The sequence below is a fragment of the Pleurodeles waltl genome, chromosome 6, assembly GCF_031143425.1.
Source record: "Pleurodeles waltl isolate 20211129_DDA chromosome 6, aPleWal1.hap1.20221129, whole genome shotgun sequence".
NCBI lineage: Eukaryota > Metazoa > Chordata > Amphibia > Caudata > Salamandridae > Pleurodeles > Pleurodeles waltl.
In genome coordinates, this window is record NC_090445.1 from 1,376,672,819 (window position 1) to 1,376,697,155 (window position 24,337).

The 24,337-nt window shown below is 45.1% G+C and overlaps 1 protein-coding gene across 1 annotated transcript in view; it reads left to right on the forward strand.

The window, feature by feature from the left end:
* Window positions 1–24,337, forward strand: part of IGSF21 (immunoglobin superfamily member 21) — a 1,171,165-nt gene that overhangs the window by 727,533 nt on the left and 419,295 nt on the right. Inside the window, exon 4 of the mRNA XM_069240687.1 lies at window positions 12,589–12,707. Within this exon, the coding sequence (XP_069096788.1) occupies window positions 12,589–12,707 (119 nt within the window). The remainder of the gene's footprint in view (window positions 1–12,588; window positions 12,708–24,337) is intronic.

Here is a 24,337-nt window from a genome sequence, read left to right on the forward strand (position 1 = left end):
TTTCCACCCGGTGCACGGAGTTGACTGTTGCGTAATTATATACTCTGATAGTGTACAATTCAGCAGTAGCAAATACATTTATAGCTGCTAAGTAGCCTTTTGCAGATACCTGTCAGACGCAAATGGAGCCATTTCCTCCTGTAAACGTAGATTTACTGCCTAAAAAGGCTTTATGAATTGGACCGCCTGTGTTTTTGCTAACATAACTGCATTCCGTGATTTGTGTTTACGAGGTTCCTTTTATATGACTTTCTGTACCATAAAAGCCCGCAGAGCGAGAGCTCTGCGCCTCACACTGGACACGGGGCCTGAGGAGGCTCTGGGGAGGTCCGCTTTGTGTGTCAGCGCCCGGTCTCCAGCTCACTCAGGGCAGGGGCCGGAAGCGGCCGGAGATGTTCGGCCGCACGCTGCCCTCGTTCGCCGCGCCCACGCCTTTCCAATAACACAATTACTTAGCCTTCTGAGGAGCTGTCAGTGTTGGTAAACCCGGCCGCCTAAACCGCATCCCAACAGCGATCGTCCGGTTCTGTGAGGTTATTAATAGAGCATCGACCGGGCCCGGGCCGCGCCAAGGCTCCGCCGCAGCCTGTTATCTGAATACTGACTGCTAACCAGGCCCGGTCGATGCCGCTCAATCCCCGGGCCCGGCGCCTAATCCACTTTAGGGGGAACCTTGCCATGGGCGCGCGCGGCGCAGAGCAACAGAAAGAGTACCGCGGGCGTCATATCGATAAGCGGCCTGGCGGGAGTATTAGTACTACGTGGCCAATGGGCGAGTGCCCGCCGTAGGCCCTGCTCGAGGTATGTCCTCGCTTGATCAAGCCCAAGACGTGATTGAGGGAAAGGATTTGAAGTCGCAAGGGGTTTATCTCTGCGTCACTCATTCAACGGGTAAATCAATATCGGTGCCCCCATGGCGTGCAGGCACGCATGCAGCCCACCACCCTGGGCTTTTGTCCACCCATCGGATACCTGCCGAATAAATCTCTCTCTGAATATAAGACCCATCTAACTCCACATGCCGCACCACTTTCCTCAGGAAAGTTTGTCTTTTCCCTGTTTGGCACGTCCGTGAAGCCCAGGGATAAAAAATGACAATATGACATATGCAAGTGCATTTCTTTCTTTCTTCGATTATTCATTTACTTATTGATGTACTTATTGATTCTCGACAAAACGTGCTTTTTTAAAACTTCCTACGAGGCATATTTAGGTCCATATTTATACTTTTAATGCAAAACTGCGCAAACGCCTAGAAAAATGACGTTAGCCAGGTGGGGGTGGTGGTACGGGTGAAGGGGGATTTGCCTTATAAAATGACGCTAGTCTGGTTAGAATAAAAAAAAAATGGAATTAACCAGCCTTGTGTCATTTTCTGATGCAAAACCATCCATACCTCATGACTTCTGCCTTATAAAAGACAGGAGTCACCACCACCCCAGCACAGGGGACCAGTGTCCACTAGGCATGGCCATTGCACCCATGCAAGAGGGGCCATTTCAGGGCCCCTAATGGCACTCACAATTTTTTTTTTAATTTTTACCCATGCTTACCATACTTACCTTGGATGGATCCTCTGGTGTCCCTCTGGTGTGGGTGGGGGTGTTCTTTGGGGCTTGGGGTGAGCACCTGTGGGCCCATTCCATGGTGTTTGACCATGGAAATGGGTCCACAGGTCCCATAACGCTTGCTGTGACCCAGGTGTTAAATAATGGCAATAAGCAGGCTTAGGGCCACTATTTTGGCCCGCCTCCTACCCGTGCTCCATTCTTGCACGGGTGGATAAATAAGGCACTAGGGGCTTTGAGTCATTTTTTGGACAGGAACGCCTACCTTGCATCTCTGACGCAAGGTGGTTTCACGCATCCAAAAAATGACGTTAACTCCCATATGTTGACGCTAGACAGGTCTGGCGTCAAAATATAAATATGGAGTTAAGTTTGCGCCAAATTTGCGTAAAAAAACACAAGTTCAGCGCAAACAGAGTATAAATATGCCCCAAAGTCTGAGAGATGAATACATTGGAGCATTTCTAGAATGAGATGGGTATTCTAAAATCTTGAATAATCTAGGCCAGTTTAAGGTGTGTTTCCGTTCCGGTTTTGGCAAGTTCCAGTACAGGACAGTTGGGAATATTCTGGTCGAAATCAGTTCATGGAAATAGATCCTCACTTTTTATGTATCACCACTTCCGATTTCATGTGTTTTCAGCACTCGGTGTGTTTTTCTGCGGTTATTTGAAACAGCAAAGACATAGCTCAAAGAAACAGCAAAGCACGATTCAGAGAACAATGAAGTGAACTATGTGGGCACCTACCAATAAAATTGTGCAGACTCCTTGTTGCACACCCCGCCAGCCCTTCAGCATCATCCATTCATCTTTAAAGTTATATTAAATATTTTAATGCTCCACTAATGAACATTGCTTAAAAATACACACACAGCACCACCAAGCACTGGAAAACACCAGCACAATTTAAGCACTGCATAAACCCCACTTCAAGGTTGCCTGGGCTAACTTGTAATTTGTAAACTGATCAATTAGTTAAAACCAACCATGCCAGAGACAACCCTAAGTAGAGATTACTCCCTTTGGGAGTTGGGCTTGGGCAACTGTGCCATCACTTGAACCTCAGGTGCAACAACAGAGTTACGCATGCACCAATTAATCCTTGCAAAACCTATCCATTGGAGATGGGAAAGCTGGAACAAAGAAAAAAGTGATGCTCAAATGATCAGGGCAGGATGCCGGAGTCCTGATTGGTGGCAGGGTTACCAAGGAAGTGGAAAATATCCTGTGTTGACCAGCTTAAGTGTTGCTTACCTGGTGCCTCTTCAGACTGCCCACACTGGCCACACGGCTCTCACCTCCAATCATGTCTGAAAGAGATGGACTCCTGTGGGTATGAACCTCGCCCCCCCACCACCACAGGCTCCAACGGAAATTGAAAAAGGCCACAGCAGTTGCCATTGGCCTTAACCATTGGCTATGGAGGCACACCTATTTAACCTGGCCCACCATGCTAGAGGACCTCTTAAAGCATCACATCAATTTTTGGTTAAGACTTGATCTTGCATGTCCAGATCTCTGGATCCTAGTTTAGCAATTTCGCTTCAAGATTACCTAGCCCCTGGTAACAGCAACCACGGGGCACTCTGAAGCAATCTCAGGGCATCAATTGGCTATCTATTGGATGAAAACTGGGAGTGATCTGACATTTATGCCATCTCTCTTTAGAGAGCATTTGGCAAGAACGTTGTTAAAGGTTTGATATCCCCTTTGATACTTAGAATACTCATGGTAAAGTACATAGTTTTTCAATACCTCATAGATTCCTTTTGGTTCTCTGGAGGTGGTCCTGGTGACCCTTCAGAGTAGTGCTGATTGATGAAGCGAGGCCAGAATTCTAAGCCGGCTCCCTGTGTTTCAAAGTCAACAGCTCTGGGCACTGAGTAACATCTTAGCTCTTGTTGGTATTGTCTCTTCCATGGCTTGTACCTTGAGGTCTCACTTGAAGCCCTTACATGCATTGAGTGTTTCATCCTGAGGAGCAACCTCAGAACCTGATGCTGCAGACACTGATGTCCTATTCAATAAGCCTCTGCAAAAAGCTGATGAAACCTGGCTTCACTGCCATTGATTTAACACTGACAGATCCCCACTGAACAGACAGACGGGAGACTCTGCCAGAGCAAGAAATTTCTCCTGGGACCTGGGAATTGGAGATATTTAAGAACTTATTTTCTTACTCTCGAAAGAACACAGTGAACTGTGGCAGCTCCGGATAGTCCATGAACAAACAGAAAAAGTGAAGCCAGGAAGACAGAGGTACCTGCACTTTGAATAATTTATAGGATTACGTTTTTAAAACACGGTCAGTTCTTAACAAGCAGCACCCTTCCTTGACATCAACTCACTACTTTGTCAATACAGCCGACCCACAGCACTGCATCTTACTACATTACTCATGACCCACCACAGACACTCTGTAAACCTCACTCCTGATCACCTGCATCACTTGCTAATCGTGAACCACGATACACACACATTTCTGCTGATGCACATGAATCCTACCATAGACCACCTCTGATATTCTAATTCTGTGACGTAGGCATGGAGTAGTGTTTTGCTAAAGTGTCCCAATCTAACATGCAACACCCCTCCAAAACCAAGGTTTCCAAATAGCTCTTACAATACAACTCCACCCTGCCCTTCAATAACATCTGCTAATCCGTCACACGAAGTGACATACGACACTATGAATGCAACCACTGAAAACGCAGCATATAGGAATATATATGGATATCTATGAACAACAGGTATTATTATTGAAGAAGGGATTTGAGTAACTTCGGCTAGAAAACAAGAGAAAAGTTCGAGTTTTCTATGATGTTACTCAGAACCAGAGAGAAAAACAAGTTGTCTTTGGTTCTGGTTCTGAGATGTAATTGATGTCAACAAAAACATTTAGAAAAGTCTCCACATGACCGAGGATGGGCATTGGACCTACATTCATCAACAGACGTAGATGTGGAGTTCGGAAGAGAAGTATATACTTACCCATACATAGTTACACTCAGCAGTAGCGGTAGGCAATATGCTGGTACCAGTTCTTTTGGAGGACAGCAGGAACATCTTGCTAATGTGGCAAAATACAGTACACGAATGCACAGTAGTGCTGACCTCTGCTCACTGTGATTCCAATGCTAGGGCACACACTGCTCATTTGAAGTACCTCATTCTGGAAATGTGACACTTTTTAATCAGTGGGACCAGTGCACCATTCTGACACTAGTGCTTTACAGCACCCCTTGCAGTCCCAATACTTAGACGCAGGGCCAGACATGCCTTTTAGTACCCCGAGCATTTCCCAAGTGGACTGCAGTCTTGGGATATTGATTTTGAAGTCCTGGGGCTGCCCCTAGTGCCTCGCTCACTTTCCCCAGTTTCCCCAGGGTAAATACGGCAGGATCATGGAAGCTTCAAGAGAGAGGAAAAGAGATGAAAGGCAAAGTTAGAAACTGGTCAGAGAGAGAGAGGAGAGAAGGAGAGTTAAATAATGGATGGAAAGAGATTGCACGAGGTGATGAAGACTGCAGGGTGGTTTGAGCACTTTTGCCGGGGCTGCTTCTGGTTCCTCAGTCCGGCACTCTGTGTAGAAGCACACAGCCTACAATGTTCTACATCTGTGGTCTCTGAATTAGGGGAAACATGGATTACAAAACACACTGCTAACATTCAGTCCAGTTTGAACAAAAAGGACCAAGAATATTAAATGAGAATGGTAGGGGATTAGACTATAAGAATGTCTATAACATAGTTTCTATTGAAGAGGTAAACATTTTATAGATAAAATCTGTTTATTAAGTTTTCAATTTTAGAACATCACACATATATATATACTACCTCACTATATTGCGAACAGGCGCAACATTAGCTTATTACATGCAAAACAATGGAAAAAAACAAAATAAGATTATACAGTTAACACAACTATGTTTCCCCACTGCTAGTTGGATATACATTAATCAAACGATCTCAGGCTCTAATACCATGTGTTGCAAGTCCAGAATTAACCTCTCTTCGAAGATGACCTCCCAGGCAATCAATTCAAGTTAAGAACCCTCAGATAGGTTGGGCATGTCAACTCTGAAAACTCCCCAGATAGAATACGTAGAAACGGTTGCCCAAGTTCCCTAAAGTCCCCGCCCCGCAGCTGTGAAGCCAGGGATAGCTTTTCCATGGCGAGAATAAACCATATCTTGTGCAGCCAAGAGACTGTTGACGGGATCTGCTCTGTCCCCCACACTGATAGCTAAAGTTGTACGGCCGCATTCAAGGCCAAGGCCATCTGCCGACCCTTCAAAGATCTTCGGGGGAAAAGTGAGTGGGTTGGGGAGACCAAGCAAAATATATGTGGGGAATCTGGGGATCTGGGTATCAAAAGCCCTGTCCACGGTGTCTATTATGTCCTTCCAATACCTGTGCAACTTGGGGCAATGCCATAGTAGGTGCACAAGCGTGCACCCCCACACCCCTTCCAACAGCTACTCGATTTATCATGATTCCAAGCATGGATCCTGTTAGGGGTATAATACCAGTAGGAGGCTACTTTATAAGCTGTCTCTGTACCTGCTGCGTTATAAGCTGTGTGATGCACCCTATAAAAAACACTCTCCCACTCATCCTCAGATAGTTCCCTCTCAAGCTCCTTCTCCCATCTCAATTGACCCCTAGTTTTGATTGGACGGGTCTCTCCCCGCAGAAGGGCATAGAGTTCTGAAACCACGCGCTTGTCGTCCTTTTTCATTAGAATCAATTTTTCAAATGGGGTTAACGGCCTGTCGATTAATATCCTTTTGGCCGGAAGCAGTGCCCAGTGTCTTAATTGGTAGTACATCATCCTATCGGCCTCAGTCAGGCCATATTGCTCCCTCAATCGGTCAAAGGGGATAACCCCATGCTCATTGAATAAATATCCTACCCTTTTGCATCCCCCCTCATACCACCGCCGCAATGCCTCCGGCTGTAAGCCCGGGCCAAAATCAGGGTTCGCGCCCAGTGGAGTCAGTGGGGACGGGAAAGTCGTCAAACCCGCCCTACCGGCCACCCGATCCCACACTCTCATCGTAACCTCCGTAATCGGGGATATATACAGCCCCTGCGCCCTGTGACGGCGCCTAAGCCAGGGTTCCTTCCATATGTGAGAGCCCGCCACTTCTTGGTCCATGAAGCACCAATGCTTCTCCGAAGCTGGCCGGCTCCATTCCAAAAGAAAGCGCAGCTGTGCTGCCTGAAAGTATCGAAGGAGGCAGGGGACCGCCAGCCCCCCATCCCTCTTAGGACGGTACAGAACCTGCCGTGATATCTGCGCCGCCTTCCCTTCCCAAATAAATCTTAAGACCGCTGTTTGGAGGGACGCTATCATTCTCGGGGGAGGTTCCAGCAGGAGCACCTGGAAGAGATAAAGTATACGCGGAAGGATGGTCATCTTCACTGCCGCAACCCTGCCCAGCCAGGAAAGTTTAAGCCTCCCCCATGACTCCAAGTAGCGCTGCACCTCCCGCGTTAGTTTCGAGTAGTTTAACTTTACCGTACTGGCAACCATGGCGCCCAGCTCAATCCCTAGATATGGGAGCCCCGAAGAGGTCCATGTAAAATGGAAACGGGCCCTCAGGTCCCTTTCGTGCTCCGCAGGGATAAACCTGCCCAGGGCCAGCGATTTAAGCAGGTTCATTCGGAACCCCGAAACCTGCCCAAATTCCTCAATAACACCCATTAGTGTCGGCAGTGAGTTCATGGGCTCCGCCAAAGTAAAAATAACATTGTCCGCATATAGCGAGATGAGGTGTTTATCCCCCCTGAACCTCATGCCCGTAATCAGAGGATTGTCCCGGAGCCTCTGCGCCAGTGGCTCCATGTAAAGCACAAATAGGAGGGGCGAAAGAGGACACCCCTGCCTGGTGCCTCTTTGGACGGCGAATGGCACAGAAAGATTCCCATTAACCCGAACCGCTGCCCAAGGTTCTTGATAAATGCATCGAATCCATGTTAGAAAACCTGAATCCAGTCCATAGCGTTCGAGCACCCTGAACAGGTATGGCCAGTGAACCCTATCAAAGGCTTTCTCAGCGTCAACAGATAGGAAGAGCGCTGCCCTACGGGAACGTTCAGTTTTATCCAAGAGATGGAGCAATCGCTTGGTATTATCGCTGCACTGCCTATGAAGTATAAATCCCGACTGGTCGGGGTCCACAAGCCCCGGCATATAATAGTTTAGACGGTGTGCCAAAATGCCGGTAAACAGTTTGACATCAATATTCAGGAGGGAGATCGGCCTATACGAGGCGCATTCCTCGGGATCCTTCCCCAGTTTCGGGATAACAACGATGTCTAACATACTAGGCGAAAGCACACCCGTCTGCCGAAAAGAGTTAGAGGTAAACATTTTATTATGTGCTAAGTATTACCTTTTTGTTCACTTACATTCACAGTGTAGCATGTAAACATAGGTTCAGTAGAATCAACTTACTATAACTTCTTTCCTTCAGGCACTAATGTCATCCTTCTTAAAGTATTTTAAGCTTTTGGGTGCACAATTATCTTTTCTACTACTTTCATGTGGATATGTCTTTTCCAAAACTTCACTTCATCAATTTTCCAAGCAAAAGAAGGTGTGAGTATGAACAGAGAGCTCGCTGCTACTGTTCGCGTAATATGTGAGCTCCTACTTTTTGCTTAATTTATGATTAGTGCTATTTTTCAACACATAATGCATTGTCACACCAAAATGGATGCAAGGATGCATTTGACACTAAAAAATAGCTCTACTTGTGGGTTTGCGGTTTGCTTATTTTCAAATAATTTTCCAGAATTTCACATAATTACTTAAAAGAAATGCATGTGAATATTTGCACACCCCTAGGCGCGAGCAGCATTTTGGTCACACATAGATACTGGCACACAGGTACTGCTGAAGAATACTAGTGCTCAGTTCCCTATGTCTGCCTGTAATGAGTCATGCCCTCGCCCCTAGTCTGGATGTTGCTCGTCATCCTCCACCTTCCACTTCCAGCATTATGCCCTATGGACTCTAATTTCCATGCCATATTATCAGAGAGGCATCAATCTTGCTTACTTCCTGCTTGTTATGGCCACCATAGATATTGGTTATGGGGTTGTCGCGTAGGCTCTCATTATTCTAATGAGACTACTGGATTTCAAGTGGCAGAATCGCCTTCGGTGTAGGAGACTGAGTCTGACCCTCTACAGGTCACACCTGTCGCTCCAATCTGGGTTCTGCTCCGGCTAACTATCAGTGCCTCATCTCTACCCAAGGGCAGGGATGATTGGGCAGCCAAGCGCATGACAAAACTAGTTTCTCAGGGAAGCTTTGGTCACTCAGGTTTCGTCCGTTTCTCTCGGTTACATTAGTCTCACATACACAATGACAAACAGAGGCAGTATATATTTTAATAATGCTTTAATAAAGCGACTGCATCTTAGATAGCAAACCATGGACTGCAATAACCAGGACGATACAGCATGACAAGATTAAAATTGTGATAAGGAGAGTAAAACATAAAAATAATGCTACTACTGTCACTAGAGTCAATAGACTAACTCCTACCTAGGCTATGATAGAGCAAAGAGTGTTAAGCTCAAATTCTGCCCTTCAGGTTCCCCTGGGAAGACATCATCCCCCATACCTGAGCAAAGGCCTGAAGTCTACAATACAGCTGTAGCGAAGCATTTGGCAGTCAGCATACAGTTGTGGTTCTCTGGCTGGAATCTCCCTCTAACGTGTAAGGGGCAGGGAAGTGTCTTTATAATAAAACAGCTGGTGTTCTAAGAAAATGTCCCTATGTAAGGATATGTATTTTCTATGAATGTCAGACTAAACTTATACCACGTTCACCGACAACCTATCTTATTGCAGCCTTGGAAAAAAGCACAAAGTGAGCAAGAATGTGTTGTTTGAGAAGAGTGCTGGCCTAGGCAAAAACAGTGAGATAGAGAGAAAGTAAAACAAGACCATAAAAGTGGCTACTATAACAATAATAAAACAAAGCCAAATAAAATATATCTAGGTTAAAGTGCACAGCGGCAGGCCCAGTATGTTAAAATAATGTGCATGAAGCTATAACTAAAATGGCTACACAACAGGGTGGCACATGCTTTGCCACCAAACCTCAACTGGCTGATAATGTGGACTTCCAAGCTGAAGACTATGGTTAGAGAACAAACAAAGAAGCCATCTGTGACACTGACTATGGTCACGCAGACCAATGCTCCCATAGTTTCTGGTGCCTGCCTCTGTCCCTGTGTAATAGGACGAAAATATACCTATATACGTCCCAACTCCACCATTCATGCTCCCTCTTTATATGCAAATGAGGTCCCTGCAGGGTAGAACATCCAGTGGCGGAAACCAGCTGTCCCGTTCTCAACGTGCCCATGTGTTGATGGAATATTGGGGGTATATTTTGCTGCCACCATCCATGCCAACGTGCTAAATTAACTTGTTGTGGTGTCTGGAGTAGATTTTTACACTAATTGTGTGTATCACACAGATGTTCTCTATTTTTTCATGCCAGAAGCTTTGGTACATACTGCATGAGGGAGTACTGGCAGTATTCTCTTTATTTAATAGCTGAGCACAGGTCAAGTGGAGTACAGTTAATGGTGGAGTAAGAAACAAGGAAGTTGTAGTCTTTTTGGATGGATATCATCTCTCTCTGATATTCTTCAATTGCAATCTTTGTATAGCGAGGAGTTCCATTAGAAGGCAAGTTTGAATAGTTCAGTCTTTAGGAGTTTTCTGAATCATAAATTGTTGGGTTTAGATCTTGAGTTGGTGGCATTCTATGTTTAGGTTCCTGGACTGCTAGTGTTCGCTTCCTTGTTTTAACTTCCTGGATATCTGTTGACTGGTCACATGAACAGAAGCTGACCTGAGATTCCTGGCTCGTTAGAATTTCCTTGCTGGTGAGGAGTCAATTTCTGTAGATATTTTGGGTGTATGCCTCAGTAAGTTATGTGGATGGTACATAGGACCGTGAATATAAACCTTCTACTGGAAACCTGTGAACTGTTGGGTGGGTCAGACTGACCCATAGGGCAATCAGAACTTCCTACAGGTCGGGTTTGAGGGGTCAGTGTGTGAGTCGGTTTTTAGCTATTTGTGGGACTGTTTTTTGGTCTGTTATGCCGGTTTTACTGTTGATGTCCCTGATATAAAAACAAACATTGCTGCAACAAGCTCATATCCATGCAATCTTCCATACCTTGCCAAACACTTACACCTCATGTTCTTGCAAACATGGGCCACTTTTCTTTTAGCTCTCTGATTAACTAATAGGCACCACTTTTATTTTTTGTCCCAGTCCAACTCTCTTGTTGGGCCTTCATGACTGAAAATTGATATCTCTTCAACTTCCTTGTGCATAATGAATGGCCCTTCTCTGCTTGATGCAGTCCCATTCAGGGCCCAGCCTCCTAAGCCTCACAGCCGGGTCTTTAAGCTAATATAGTTGAATTCAGGCTGCCGTACTGCTGAGAGATGGACAAACAGCCACCAAGAACTTTAAGGGGAGCCCTGTGTGGATTACTGCACAGGACAGAGAGCTGGAAGTGCAAATTGGGAACCCAATCCCTGCACAGCTGAGATCGCCACATAATGGAGGGGAGGAGATGGTGTACATGACCAATCCAACTTGCACTGCACATGTGCACGTGATACCTGTTCTCTGAGTCGCACTGAAGCTTGAAATAACCTGTCACTATGCCAGACCAAAACAGTTGTCATTGCCAATGGTTGTTAAAAGGGTTATGAGTTGGAAACAAACAGTTTGGAACAGAACTCTCACGCAGCAACATTAATCACTAAAGCCTGAACACACTGAGCAAATTCACCCCCAGCAACGCTAATAAAGCAAGTACAGAGCATGAGGCAATTCTGACCCGAAGCAAATGAGCTTTGGGCATAAACACAAAGTTTCCACTGTGCACGCCAACACGCACAAAGCAAGCCTGCCAAATTAGACTGTAAAACATTGATAATGTTATGAACATTGCTCTTGTATAGCATCTACGTTTTCTTGTCGGAGGGAAATCCACCTCACCGATGACCGGCTTAAACTTGACAGGAGTGGGGAGTCGTCGGGGTGTCTCTTTCACATAATGTTTTTTTGTTGCAGGCGGAGGACACTTTCCAGGGTAGTGCCACAGAAGACTCCTACTTTCCTGACCTTGTCCATAAAACAAATTTAATAAGCAGGTCTCCCCTTCTCCACACTTAAGGCCATATTTATGACACTTGCATTGCACTTGCAGCACGCAACCTGGTGCATGCACGACACAACTTCCAATTAAGATTTATAAAGCCATGCAAGGCGACTTCATAAATCTGGAGTAACGCAATACAGCACAAATCACTGCATTCCTCTGCCCTGGGAAGTCATTTATTGGGCGCTGCATGGGTGTTCCCTCCCAACTCCAATGGTTTTTTCTGCATTCCCAGATTTACAAGAACTTGTAAACCTGGGAATGCACCAAAATCCTATACCGGCCCAGGGAAGGCATAGAGAGGAGAAATCTCTCTATTTCTCCTTGTTTCCTACTCTTTCTATGTGTGCTGCATTCTTCAGCACACATAGAAAGAGGAGTATGCCTCCCAGGATTGCATTTGTTCAACAAGCCTGCATGCAGTGCTGGCACCCTTGCACCATGGTACAAGGGGGCCTGCATTGGGGCTAGGCAGTCAAAAGGGCACCAGCATTGGAGAAGGGCAGGGGTGCACCATACTGCCTTAAATAAGGCACATTCTTACCCTTTCCCTGTCACGCACTGTTGCGCAGCAAGATGACTTGCTGCATTGCACTTCATGACTTGGCCATGAATATGGTCCTTACTGTTTCTCTCTAAAGATGATCCATCCAGTGAGTCCCTCCCTCCCTCCCTGCCTGCATGGGTGAGGTTTACCCATCTCTGCTCTACTCCTCATTGTTTAATCATCCCCAGAGTCATTAGACTGCATCCTGAATTTCTCTCTGCATTTCTGACCTAGACCTCCCTTTCTCTTGCAGGCTTCCAGAGGTTAGAATATCAGACAACGGGCCCTACGAGTGTCACGTGGGTATCTATGACCGAGCCACTCGGGAGAAGGTGGTGCTAGCTTCTGACAACGTGGTGCTAAACGTCATGTGTAAGGCGTCCTTATTTTCAAACTTGTTTAATTCATGTTTGTTGCTATATGCATGAATGCAGTATGTATATTTGTGTAGGACAATTTATTGCCTAAAACAGGGAGTGCTGCGGAACTACCTGCTTGTTTATTGGTTAACTTTATATATATGAATAACTGCTATCAGCAAAGGTGGTACTCACTTGAACTGCATTCAAGAATGCATATGCAGGAGTTAGCAGAATATGGGCCTGATCTAGAAGTCGGCGGACTGGTTACTCCATCACAGCGGTGATAGATATCCTGTTCACCGAAATATAAGTCCCATTATACTCTATGGGATTTAGATTTCAGCCAACAGGATGTCTGTCACCGTTGTGATGGAGCAACCCGTCTGCCGAGTTCAAAATCAGATCCAATAAGTTTGATATAGTGTACACTGCGGAATTGGTTGAAAGTGCTAAACTGCACTTTTAAATTGCTTCTAGGTTCTTGGGGCCATATGTACGAACACATTTTCCCATAGACACAAAATGGGTAAAACCCTTTGCTACATCTGGCCCTTGGTCCTTTCTATGTGGCAAGTGTATTGGTTCAAAGTTGCAGGCAATTAAAATCCACCTTTGCTGTGTGAGATCGAGTGGGCTGGCCTGCTTCAAGCACCCCTCAGCTGAAGGTGCAAATCACATTATTTATAGGATTTTAATAGGCAACTGATGTCTTGTTGGAGTCGTTCTTCTGTTACACTTCTCACCCCATGGATCAGGCCATGTCTTAGTAGAGTCGTTCTTTTGTTGCACTTCTCATCGCAGGGATCAGGTCATGTCTTGCTAAAGTTCTTCTTCTGTTACACTTCTCATCTCAGGGATCAGGTCATGTCTTGGTGGAGTCCTTCTTTTGTTACTCTTTTCATCGCAAGAATCAGGTCATGTCTTGGTGAAGTCTGTGCCTATAAATTCTCAAAGGGGGTTTCGTCTCCATCTGTTGCTAAAGTCATCCAGTAAATAGATTGTGTTTTCGGCAAAGAGTGTTTCTCCTGTAAGCAAACTCCGACCAACTTCAGAGTCATTTACCAGAACTTCCCACTCTTACATGCACATCTACGCAACCAGGTCCTGAGGACACAATGGGCCTGATTCACAAAGCCATATTGACAGTACTCCTACGTTTGTGGCCGAAAATGGCTCTTAATACCCTCCAAAGGTACCTAGAAGGACTAAATGCTTTTACTAAAATGTACTTTTATCACCTGAGTGCACAGAGTGGACCTATCAAGTGAGTTTTTCCATGAGAAGTTCTGCATTTTTCCAAACTTTTGAGTATATGGAAAGTTCACGAACTTCCCTTCGACCCTTTTCCACTTCTGAAATTGCCAGAGACATACTCCAGCCAAGGCCTAGTGTAAATCCTCTTCCGGGGTGTGAGGAGGAATGGAACCCCCAAATTTGGTTGGTGTGTAAGGGTGAGGTTCCTTCACAGGGAAAAATGTTTATCCTGTTGAGAAAAAAACAAAACAAAAAAAACAAATGCGCAATTACACACCCAATGAACTTTGTACATGCCCTGTATGCACAAATGTGTACATAACATTAAAACCTACCCCAAAGGCTTTGCTAATGACGAGGAAAAAAAGTTGTTAAAAGGAAATGTTTTCTGTATTAAATGCATACAGATGGTACAGAAAGTAATCTTTTAACAGTGTGATGACAGGTGCACTGTCAGATTTTAAATAGGTAGGGCCATTTTGGTTCCAGTATGAGATCTTCCTGCAAGGTGGAATGATTTTCCAAACAGCCAAGAGGCAAGAATGTGATACTCCTGTGGGTGGAGCCAAAGGCCACTTTGCATATTTTAAAGAACTGGTAACACATCTGGTAATACATCTTGCAGGCAGCTGTGCTAAAACTATTACTCACATTACTTACTCTGAGGTACTTAGACAGTTGCAACGGCTGCAGATTTCCCACCGTACTACTGCTGACATATGTATAGAAAGAAAGTAAATCTGCACCCATGCGCAGGGATACTTTCAAAGGTGCAGACTTATAATTAATTTTGCAAATAACGAGCAATATAATTATATGATTATGTCTAATAGATTATTTTGCATGTTCTTTGTTGAGCTTATCGTTATGGTCCATGCAAGGAAACGGAGAAAACCTGTCAGCAAGGATTTGAATGCACATTTTCCATATCCATTTTTTTTTCAAGGATGAACCTAACTACCTAGAAGTGAACATAGAGGTCACTTTCCTGGTAGCAGGGCCAGCCTCAAGGGTTTTCTCCAGAAGAGCGGAGAGAACGTGGATAATGCAAGATGAGGTCGTAGCTCAGCAATTGCAGTGAGGCGTTTTAGTGTCAGCATTTGATTACACCACCAGTGTAACTGTTCCCACAAACTACAAGAATAACCTGGTCGCAACTCACCTAGGACAGCATAGACACTGGATGTGGGTCAACAAGTGCAAGAGAGTGCCAGGAGTATAGACTTCCCCCCATAATGTAAAGTGAAAGCTCTTTTCCCATCAAATTGTTTATACTTTTTCATGTATGTCAGGTTGATGGAATTATATAGGGACATCTGGATGCTGTGACCATCTTTTTGTCAGTGAGAAGTGGCCAGGGGGATACCATTACTTTATCTTTAAGGGGATGGTCTGTCATCCGTTATGTGGGGTGTCAGGCACTGTTTTTCTTTAAAGAATGGTCTTCTAGTAGCTGACAACCCAAGAGTTGAGGAGGTACTGAGCATGTGGGGTTAACTGAGTTCAGCTCAGCAGGAAGACTTTAGCAGGAGAAGCTTATCCACTTGGTAGGAGCATGAACCATCATTTTAGGTCGCAACTGAACAGCGAATTTGATGTTGCTTGCAATATATTTTGCTTAATTACTGGTGGCTTAGAGCCTGCCCATTGCTTACTGATGGTTGTCTCCATTAATAGTTTCATTTGCTTGCTTCTCTTTAGTCAACACACATGGACTTCACTTCCTCTTCTTGCATTTGACCCTCCACTAGAAATTATCCCATGTACTACTTCCTTGGCAAGTGTCTTTCTACTGCTTGCGCTTCCAGAGTTCCTTTTTTATTGTTGTGGGAGAAGTCCATAGGAGTGCATGTGTTTGCTCTGTATATCATGTTTGCTTGTCCCCTCCTGCCCTCCTCCCACTGTCCATTGTGTGGCTTGCCCCCTTTCACCCTCCTTCTGCACTCTGTAGTGTTGCTTGCCCCTCCCACCTGCCTTTCTCCTGCTCTTCATGTTGGCCCTGCAGCCACCCACATTAACTGAAAGTAAAAAAAGAGTAATATCTTTTTTTTTTTTACTTTCAGCCATGCTGCACAGCAGCTGTGCTCCTGCCCAACATGGCTAAAAAAATATTGATAAAACCTATAATTCTCAAGAAGCCAAGATATATTGGCTTTGCCAATACCTTTTTGTTATACTGGTGTTCTACATCTGCAACATGTTTTATCTAGCTAATAGTCCCATTACGAGTTGCACGTACACTTGACAGTATAAAAACACCTGCGAAACTACCAATAGTGTGACAATACAGAGTTGGTATTTAAATTAAATTGCTATTCTTCCCCTGCAGTGGTGAGTAAGTCACATAGCCTGTCTTTGCACTAATGTCATTGCACAGAATGTGCAATTTCCTTTCACACTTCGATCTGACAGAGGACTTCTTAACACAGCTGTAACTTTTTAAATATAGCGTGCAAGCGCTTTCACCTGTTGTAAGTATGGTGGGCTTTTAACCACATCCACCTCACTCCTATCATTTTTATTAGTTTGTGGGCTTGCCTCTTAAAAATCACTTGTTGTCATTGGTAAATGCTTTACGTTTGTCCTGCCTTGGGGTGGTTTGGTTTCTGCCTTGGACACCAACCAACCTTGTTACAGGGATAATTGCACAATTGCCAATATACTTCAGCGTGGGCGAACTACTTTTTACTTTTGTCTGTGTTTCGTGGCTGCCATGGCCCTCACAGTGCTCAGAGCGTGAACCTGACTGGTGGTATAATTTTTACAATATGTGCACTCTTATCTGCTTAGTAAACATTCTTTGCAGCAGATATATTAACCCGGTGTGCTACCTTAATATAACTCCAAGCTTCCACTAGGAAAAGGTATGTTCTCTCTTCAGAAAGAACACTAATCACCAGAGTTATTTTGACATTTTTACATTATATGCACTCTGATCTGTTTAGTACACGTACTTTGCAGAACACATATTTGTTCTGTTATTTGTAGTTATATTTTTATAACGTCATATAAGCTGGAAACCGGCCCTTGGAGTAGTATTCGTATAGTTGTCCAGCTCCCTAGTTCGATAGTGATGCACTCATTTAGTTTATGTTTCAGCTTTGCATTATGGGACTTGTAGTTTTATTTTTATAACGTGATACAAGCTGCAAATACAAAGCAGGAACCTGACTAGATTAACTACTCATGTTTGAATCTGTGAAACTTGAGCTGTGTGTGTGTATTTATAAAACTGACCTCAAGAACAGCTTACAGTTGATTACGCTGTACAATGATCAATATTTTATAAGTAATATTTCAGTTCAAGACTGACAGAATAATTAATATTATGTGAGGTGGCTGTCCTCAAGCGTGCGGAAAATCATGGGCATTTTGCTCGACTCCCCAGACTGCGGTAAAGGGACAGTGATCCAGTAAGCATGCATTCTTGTAGTACAATTATTTATTCATTGCCCCGTGGGCAATGTCACCTGTACGAACTGCCAAGTACATATGTTTTGCACCAGGGAGTAGTTTGTTTTAAGGGCCCTGTTTGAAAAAATATTCCAATAGGCCTACTAGCCCTTTAGTTATATGCAGGGCCACTGGAATTATGTGGCAGAATGGACCAAAATCTGCGGCAGGGTTGACCTATTAATGTGGCAAAAAAGTCCAGTTATGCATTTACAATGACATAGCTCCAGCTCAAGTGAATGCGAGACCTAATGCATTGCAAATGCTTGTTTTGTCATGGTGCTGAATACCAACTACAGCACTGGGTAGCGGGGTATGCTTTTCAAGGAGAAAAATAAATTGAAGGGAAAGAAAGAAAAGGAGAGCCAAAAGTTCCTTTTATCTTTTTTTATTGGGCTACTCTCTTAAAGCTCAAATGCCGTTTAATCTGCGCGCAGTTAGTTTATCCTCCTGGATACGCGGTCCAAGTTATCAGCCTCTTGGGGGCTTTGCTTGTTATTTGTTGCCTTTTTTTCACCCCAACCGTTAGGGCTGCTGTATTAGCCCAGAAGGCAGCAGCGTCTGTTAAGATGTTCAACTGCTGTTTCTGGCATTTGAAGTACAGTGTAACTGTAACTAAGGGCGCCAAATGCATCGATGTGAACGTCTTTCTGTGCTTCTATGTCATGAGTGAGAGCCATGGGAGTCAGAGCACTGTACACGGTGGGACAAACGGAGGATCTCAGAGTCAGAAGCCGTGACCCGTTTAGCTATAGAGCATCTTAATCCGTCATCTGCATGATACACAATGTGCTTTCCAGGACAAATAATAAACATCTCTGCTACTTTGTGAGTCAAATCTGTGACTTAACAAAGTGCAGATCTCTCCAGCAAATGCTTCAACTACCAGCGTTATCTAACCACCATGCCCCGCCTAACGACACCATGGTTGCGCCGTATTTAACATACGGGGCACCACTGCAGTCGTTAGGACAATAGTGTCAGAATTTATTGCGCTATTGTGGCACTTTGCTGCACTAGTGTCAAAAATGTTGGCATTAGTGCAGCAAAGCACAGGGAGGTCCAGTCATTAAAATGGGTTTAGTCATTTTTGACGGAAAAAAATGGCCCAGTGAAGTGTTGTAAATTTCACTGTGACATTTTTTCAGGCCTCCCTGCATCGGAACACCCCTCTTGTATACATTATGCCTGGCACAAGCATTGCACCACTTTGTAAATACGGTGCAGTAGAAAGGCCTCCTTAACGCCGTCTTAGCATTAAAAAAATGATGCTAGGGCGTTGCAAGATAGTGGTAGGAGCTTGTAAATGTGCCCATAAATGTGTACGTAGAGTGACTCCACCCCCTATTTGTTGCTCACAAATTATGGGTTTCCAGAGAAAGGTTTATCCAATCCCAGCACTACTGACATCCACACCCCACAGAAAGAAGAGGCCTCCTGGGATGAGGTAGGTTAGTCCTTCATATGTGGGTGCCATTTAATGTGGCCCTTGATTTTTCTGCCAGCTAGTAAACATGACAGGCTCTTACATCAGTTGCTGCTCAATTGACATTTTTAGGCCTCGCTTGCCCGTCTTGGGTTTGTCCTTCCCCTTAGCCCCCTACCCTGGAACATAGTCTCTTTACCATCCCTTTGACTAGCTAACATATATTCTCTCACGGAGCACTTTTAGGGAACTTTTTTTTTTTTTTGGTTAGCAAGTGTTTTTCTGGTTGCTCCCTTGTGTGCTCCCCGCGTCAAATGCCAATCCCTGTGCTGCACTCACACGAGTGCTGCTCTGTCTCATGTAATTATCCCCTGCACCATGTTGCTCTTTTCCCTGTATCCTGCATTCCCCGCTCCTCCACCCACTCCACTAATGCCCTGCCACCATAGCATTTCTTTTTAAAATGTTGCTCTTTTGAGCTAAATCAATCGTAACTTTTTATTTACCTATCTAAGTGGCGTCCCCTTTTTGGATCGATAAACATAAAAACAAAGTAAACGGCACCCGCGTCATTCCACTGTCGCACATGCGTTGTGACGCATTCAAGCAAACATCAGGCATGTGTGTGCCAGAGACTTGATGCAACCACTAGCAGCAGTTGCATCATTGCACCTTTTTTTGTTTGATTTTTCATCTTTATGCAGATGCTGCACAGCATTGGGAAAAAAGTATCTCACTTTTTTCCTTCCCACACCGTACAGCTTCCCTAAAAAGCATGACAAAGTCAATTGGTCCCAAAGGTGGGGCCTCTTGTTTTTGTCAATGCCTGTTCTTATTATTAACGTAGAGTAAAGCTAAAATGTTGGAGTGGAATAATGTCGGTAGTAGATGAAAGTTGGATGACATTTCTATATGACAGAATATCTTGTCAATAGATATCACGGATCCCGCTTACACTGAGCTTGATTGGTTGCTATGCCTTTTCAGCTGGCATTCACTGGCCATTACTGTGCTTGTGGAGATGCACTCGTAGCTGTACAAGCAGTTATTCTTTGGCTTGAAGTTCTTCACGTTGACAATGTTGGTGCAGCTAGTATCGAATGTGCGGACCATCTTGTAGGTCAGTGAGATCACTTTGAGGTCTCCAAGATTGATGGTTCTCTAAGCAATGGCTTGCTAGTGGTGGACGTTTCTGGGAAAGGATTCAAGGACTGCTGTGCAGTGAACCGCCTCCACAATCATTGTATTCATTTCTATATTTATGTTTGATTCGTTTAGTAAGCTGCACTAACCATTCCTTAGTGTAGAAGATTTGGCAGAGTCAGACAGGCTTTTGTGCTTTTTATATTGGTCGGTGGCCAGGTTTGGAGACGCCCATGCTCTGTTGGGGGTAGAACCTTAAAGCGTTTGAGAAATCGCTCCGCCGTGACCCCATTCTCTGATCAAACTTTGCATTCAGTTAAGAGTACATTAAGTGCCATAAAATAGCTCTTTCACACCAAGTCAAGTGCAGTCATGTCGAAAAAAGTGCACAGCTATTGAACAGGCATTAAATTAGCAATAAGTGAGTTTTCATAAAGAAACTAATTGTTTGGCTCGGTAGCTCACCTATGTGCATGATATTTGACTCATTGCCTGTGGCTTTGCACAGAAACTGGGAATCACAATTCAATCGTGAATAAAAACAGTCAAAATGGAAATCACACACATTAATGTAATAAGCCACATATTTCAATAGAAATGTAAACAATGCTTTTTGGTAATGCTCGAGAAGATTTAAAACATTACAAGATCTGCCACGGCAAACTCAAGGAAAACGCGTTCTCTTTTAACAGCTAAACTATGGAAAATATTGCATTATGGACTCATAGACCCTCATTTCCCCTACATTGTTCATACTACAATGGCAAGGGGAGGGTTGGTTGGGACCGTGACCGGAAGGGGGGAATAAAAACATAATTTTTTAAAAAACGTACTTCTTCCCTTCACTGCTGCCTCACTCCTTTTCTTCTGCTGTCCCAGCATTCACTGGGACACCAGCACAGGCTCCCCAGCAATCCTGCCACTGCTTTCATGCTAAATCTAGCATGAAAGCAGCTTCAGGATTGGTCTGAGCGGCTTGGATTGCTGCTCAGACACTGCCCTGCGGTCTATGCACTTTCTCCAGCCCGACAGTTCAGCACAGCCGGGTTTAGGAAACCTAAGTGCACGTGTGTGTTTCGCCGGCCTAAGACCGCCGGACAAACACTGATGCGCATTTAGGTGCACTCTCTCCTCCTCACCCCTCTCAAATCCCGTGGCCCAGCCCTGCCCGTCCCTTCACATGCTGCTGTCTGAGCCAGCAGCTGTAAGATAAAACGATAAAGAAATATTGTTTTATCTTTCAGCTCCTGGCTCAGCCAGGAAGGCAATGCTCCTTTGCCAATGCGAAGGTGCCACCCCTGGTCTTGAAGCAAAGTACCAGAGAAAAGCATGTGGCACTTGTCACTGTGTGCCAGATTCCTGCTATTATACAACATCTCACAATACCCATTATCCCACGGCCCCTGGGAATCATCAAGATTCCAAGCAGTGGGAATTTCAGGTGAGTAAAATTACAGGTACACATTCCTGCCAGTACACACATGGCCTCCTTGTCTCACACAATACAAGTTCTCCTCACACAGTCACCCAGTGAAGGGCTAACATCACACAGTGAACTCAAGGTGAGCGGGAAACCACTGCACAGAGTTTGAATCTAGCTTGTGTGCTGAGGCTCTGCACAATGCAAATTCAGTATTTTATCCTAATTTTGACTCCAGAATATCGTGTTAGAAGAATATCATGAAGAAAATACCAGGGGCGAAAACACCATGATGATAAGTTTATGTAGGTAAGTTTAGATTTTCTGTACTTAACTGAACATATATGCACCTTGACAATATAAATATCTTTAAAGTAAATAAGTAAGGAGATAAGAATAGTAAATGTATACTTACCTAAGTGCACCTACCCTCTCAATATTTTGATCCTCGTTATTTTGGCCACTATATTTTGGTGGCACGATGGATCCACTGTAAATATTTCATCACACAATTGCTAATCCATTATGGATCTTGCAACCTCCTCAAGAACTGTTTTCAAGAGCCTATGTTTGTACTTTTGGGCAATGTGAGAGTGGCTGCTCAAGCACAAAGTTCTGCCACTCCCTAAACCCTGCCACTATAATGGTCTTCCAGGGGGCTAAGACTGTGACAGCCTGAAAACCGCACCTCCCGGTCCAGCGTCCTCATTCACAGTGAACAATTTTTAAAAGTTGGCAGGTCACTGTATGAAAATACCGGACCACTCAAAATGACGGTCTAAGTGGTCGTAACGTAAAAGCCAACTTTGGGCCAATCAGCTCAGGTATGGGACCGGGAGAAGTCTACCCACCACCTAAATTTATATTTTGTTGTGGTTCAATCAATCAAACAATCAAGAAATTTGTATAGCGCGCTATTCACCCGGAGGGTCTCAAGGCGCTGGGGGAGGGGGGACCGCTACTGCTCGAACAGCCAGGTCTTGAGTTGCTTCCTGAAGGAGAGGTGCTCTTGGGTCAGGTGGAGGTGGATGGGGAGGGAGTTCCAAGTCTTGGCTGCCAGGTAGGAAAAGGATCTTCCTCCCATGGTGGCTTTTCTAATGCGTGGCACGGCGGCGAGGGCGTGGCTGGTCGATCGTAGCTGGCGGGTGGGAGTGTAGAAGGTCAGGCGGTTGTTGAGGTACCTGGGGCCCAGGTCGTGGAGGGCCTTGTGTGCGTGGGTGAGGAGACGGAACGTGATTCTCTTGCTGACGGGGAGCCAGTGCAAGTCTCTCAGGTGTCCGGAGATGTGGCTGTGACGGGGGATGTCAAGGATGAGGCGTGTGGAGGCGTTCTGGATGCGTTGGAGTCTTTTCTGTAGTTTGGCCGTGGTTCCGGTGTAGAGGGTGTTACCGTAGTCCAGTCGGCTGGTGACGAGCGCCTGGGTGACCGTCTTCCTGGTTTCGATGGGGATCCATCGGAAGATCTTTCGGAGCATGCGTAGGATGTTGAAGCATGATGATGAGACGGCGTTGACTTGTCTGGTCATCGAGAGGGAGGAGTCCAGGATGAAGCCCAGGTTGCGTGCGTGGTCCGTTGGTTTGGGTGCGCTGCCCAGGGCAGGGGGCCACCAGGAGTCGTCCCAGGCAGAGGGTGATGATCCAAGGATGAGGACTTTCCGTCTTGTCTGAGTTCAGTTTCAGGCGGCTGTTCATCATCCACTCGGCTACGTCTTTCATCCCTTCGTGCAGGTTGTTTCTGGCGGTGGCTGTGTCGTTGGTGAGGGAGAGGATCAGCTGGGTGTCGTCGGCGTAGAAGATGATGTTGAGGTTGTGTTGGCGTGCGATGGCTGCGAGGGGGCTCATGTAGACGTTGAAGAGGGTGGGGCTGAGTGATGATCCTTGTGGTACGCTGCAGCTGACTTCGGTGGCCTCGGATCTGAACGGGGGAGGCGGACTCTCTGGGTTCTGTGCAATTGCTTACACTGCAGTAGAGTTATTAACTTTCTATCTTCCATTATACACAGTAGGAATAGGAACAGCTGTCTGTATGAGAACATCCTTGTCTCCTTTCTGGATGTTCAGGATTAAGCAGGGCGAGGCAAAGACACTACTTTTGATCCACCCCACCACCGAACAAGAACCACATTCATTACCAAGTCCCCCCTTCCATTCCTCGCAGTTGCCTAGTTTGCAGCACAAAGTGCTTGGATTGCCTCAACGAGGATGGCTGCATTTCGACTCACACCCAGCTGGCCTGCAGGTATAAAGACAGAAATTGGTGCACCCTCCTAGCACAATGTGTATTTATGAAGCCTGGGTGAAACTGGTTTCCACATACTTGGAAATCTTATGAAGTTTTCACGTTTTTGGCATATTACATGTGGAGGAGTCATGTATCTATTATCATTTTTATAGCGAGAACCTAGCTATGAAGCAAGGCGGCGCTGTACATTGCGTGTGAGGCTGGGCTACACTTGTAGATATAAAGTAGCGATTATAAAAATACGTTTTACAGGCAGGAATATTTAATAATTTGCCCAGAATCACACGATGTAGGGACTAGCACCGCGGCTAGGATTCGAACTTGGGCCACCACGTTCTAAAGGAAGGAGCTCGAGCCGCTAAGCACAGTCATCACCATGGAAACCGTAGGCAAGATATGTAATCGATTACAAAAAAACAGTTCTGGGCTTTGCTGATATAGTTGCCTAAACCCGCTTGGTGAGTGCTGCTAGCGCAGCGTACGAGGCCTTGGAGCACATCCAGTTTCACAGCGCACACAAAATATTTTCAGATACAGTCCAGTCTCCTGTAAGTGAAAATGACACAAAATGAATAGCGTTAGAAAAACAGAAATTACTTGGAATATGAAGAAAGTATTAATGACATTCATGAGATTCCCGTCGCTTTAAAAAAATCGCCCGGGCCTATAGTTTACCGCCACATGCAGCAGAAAACAGCAGTGT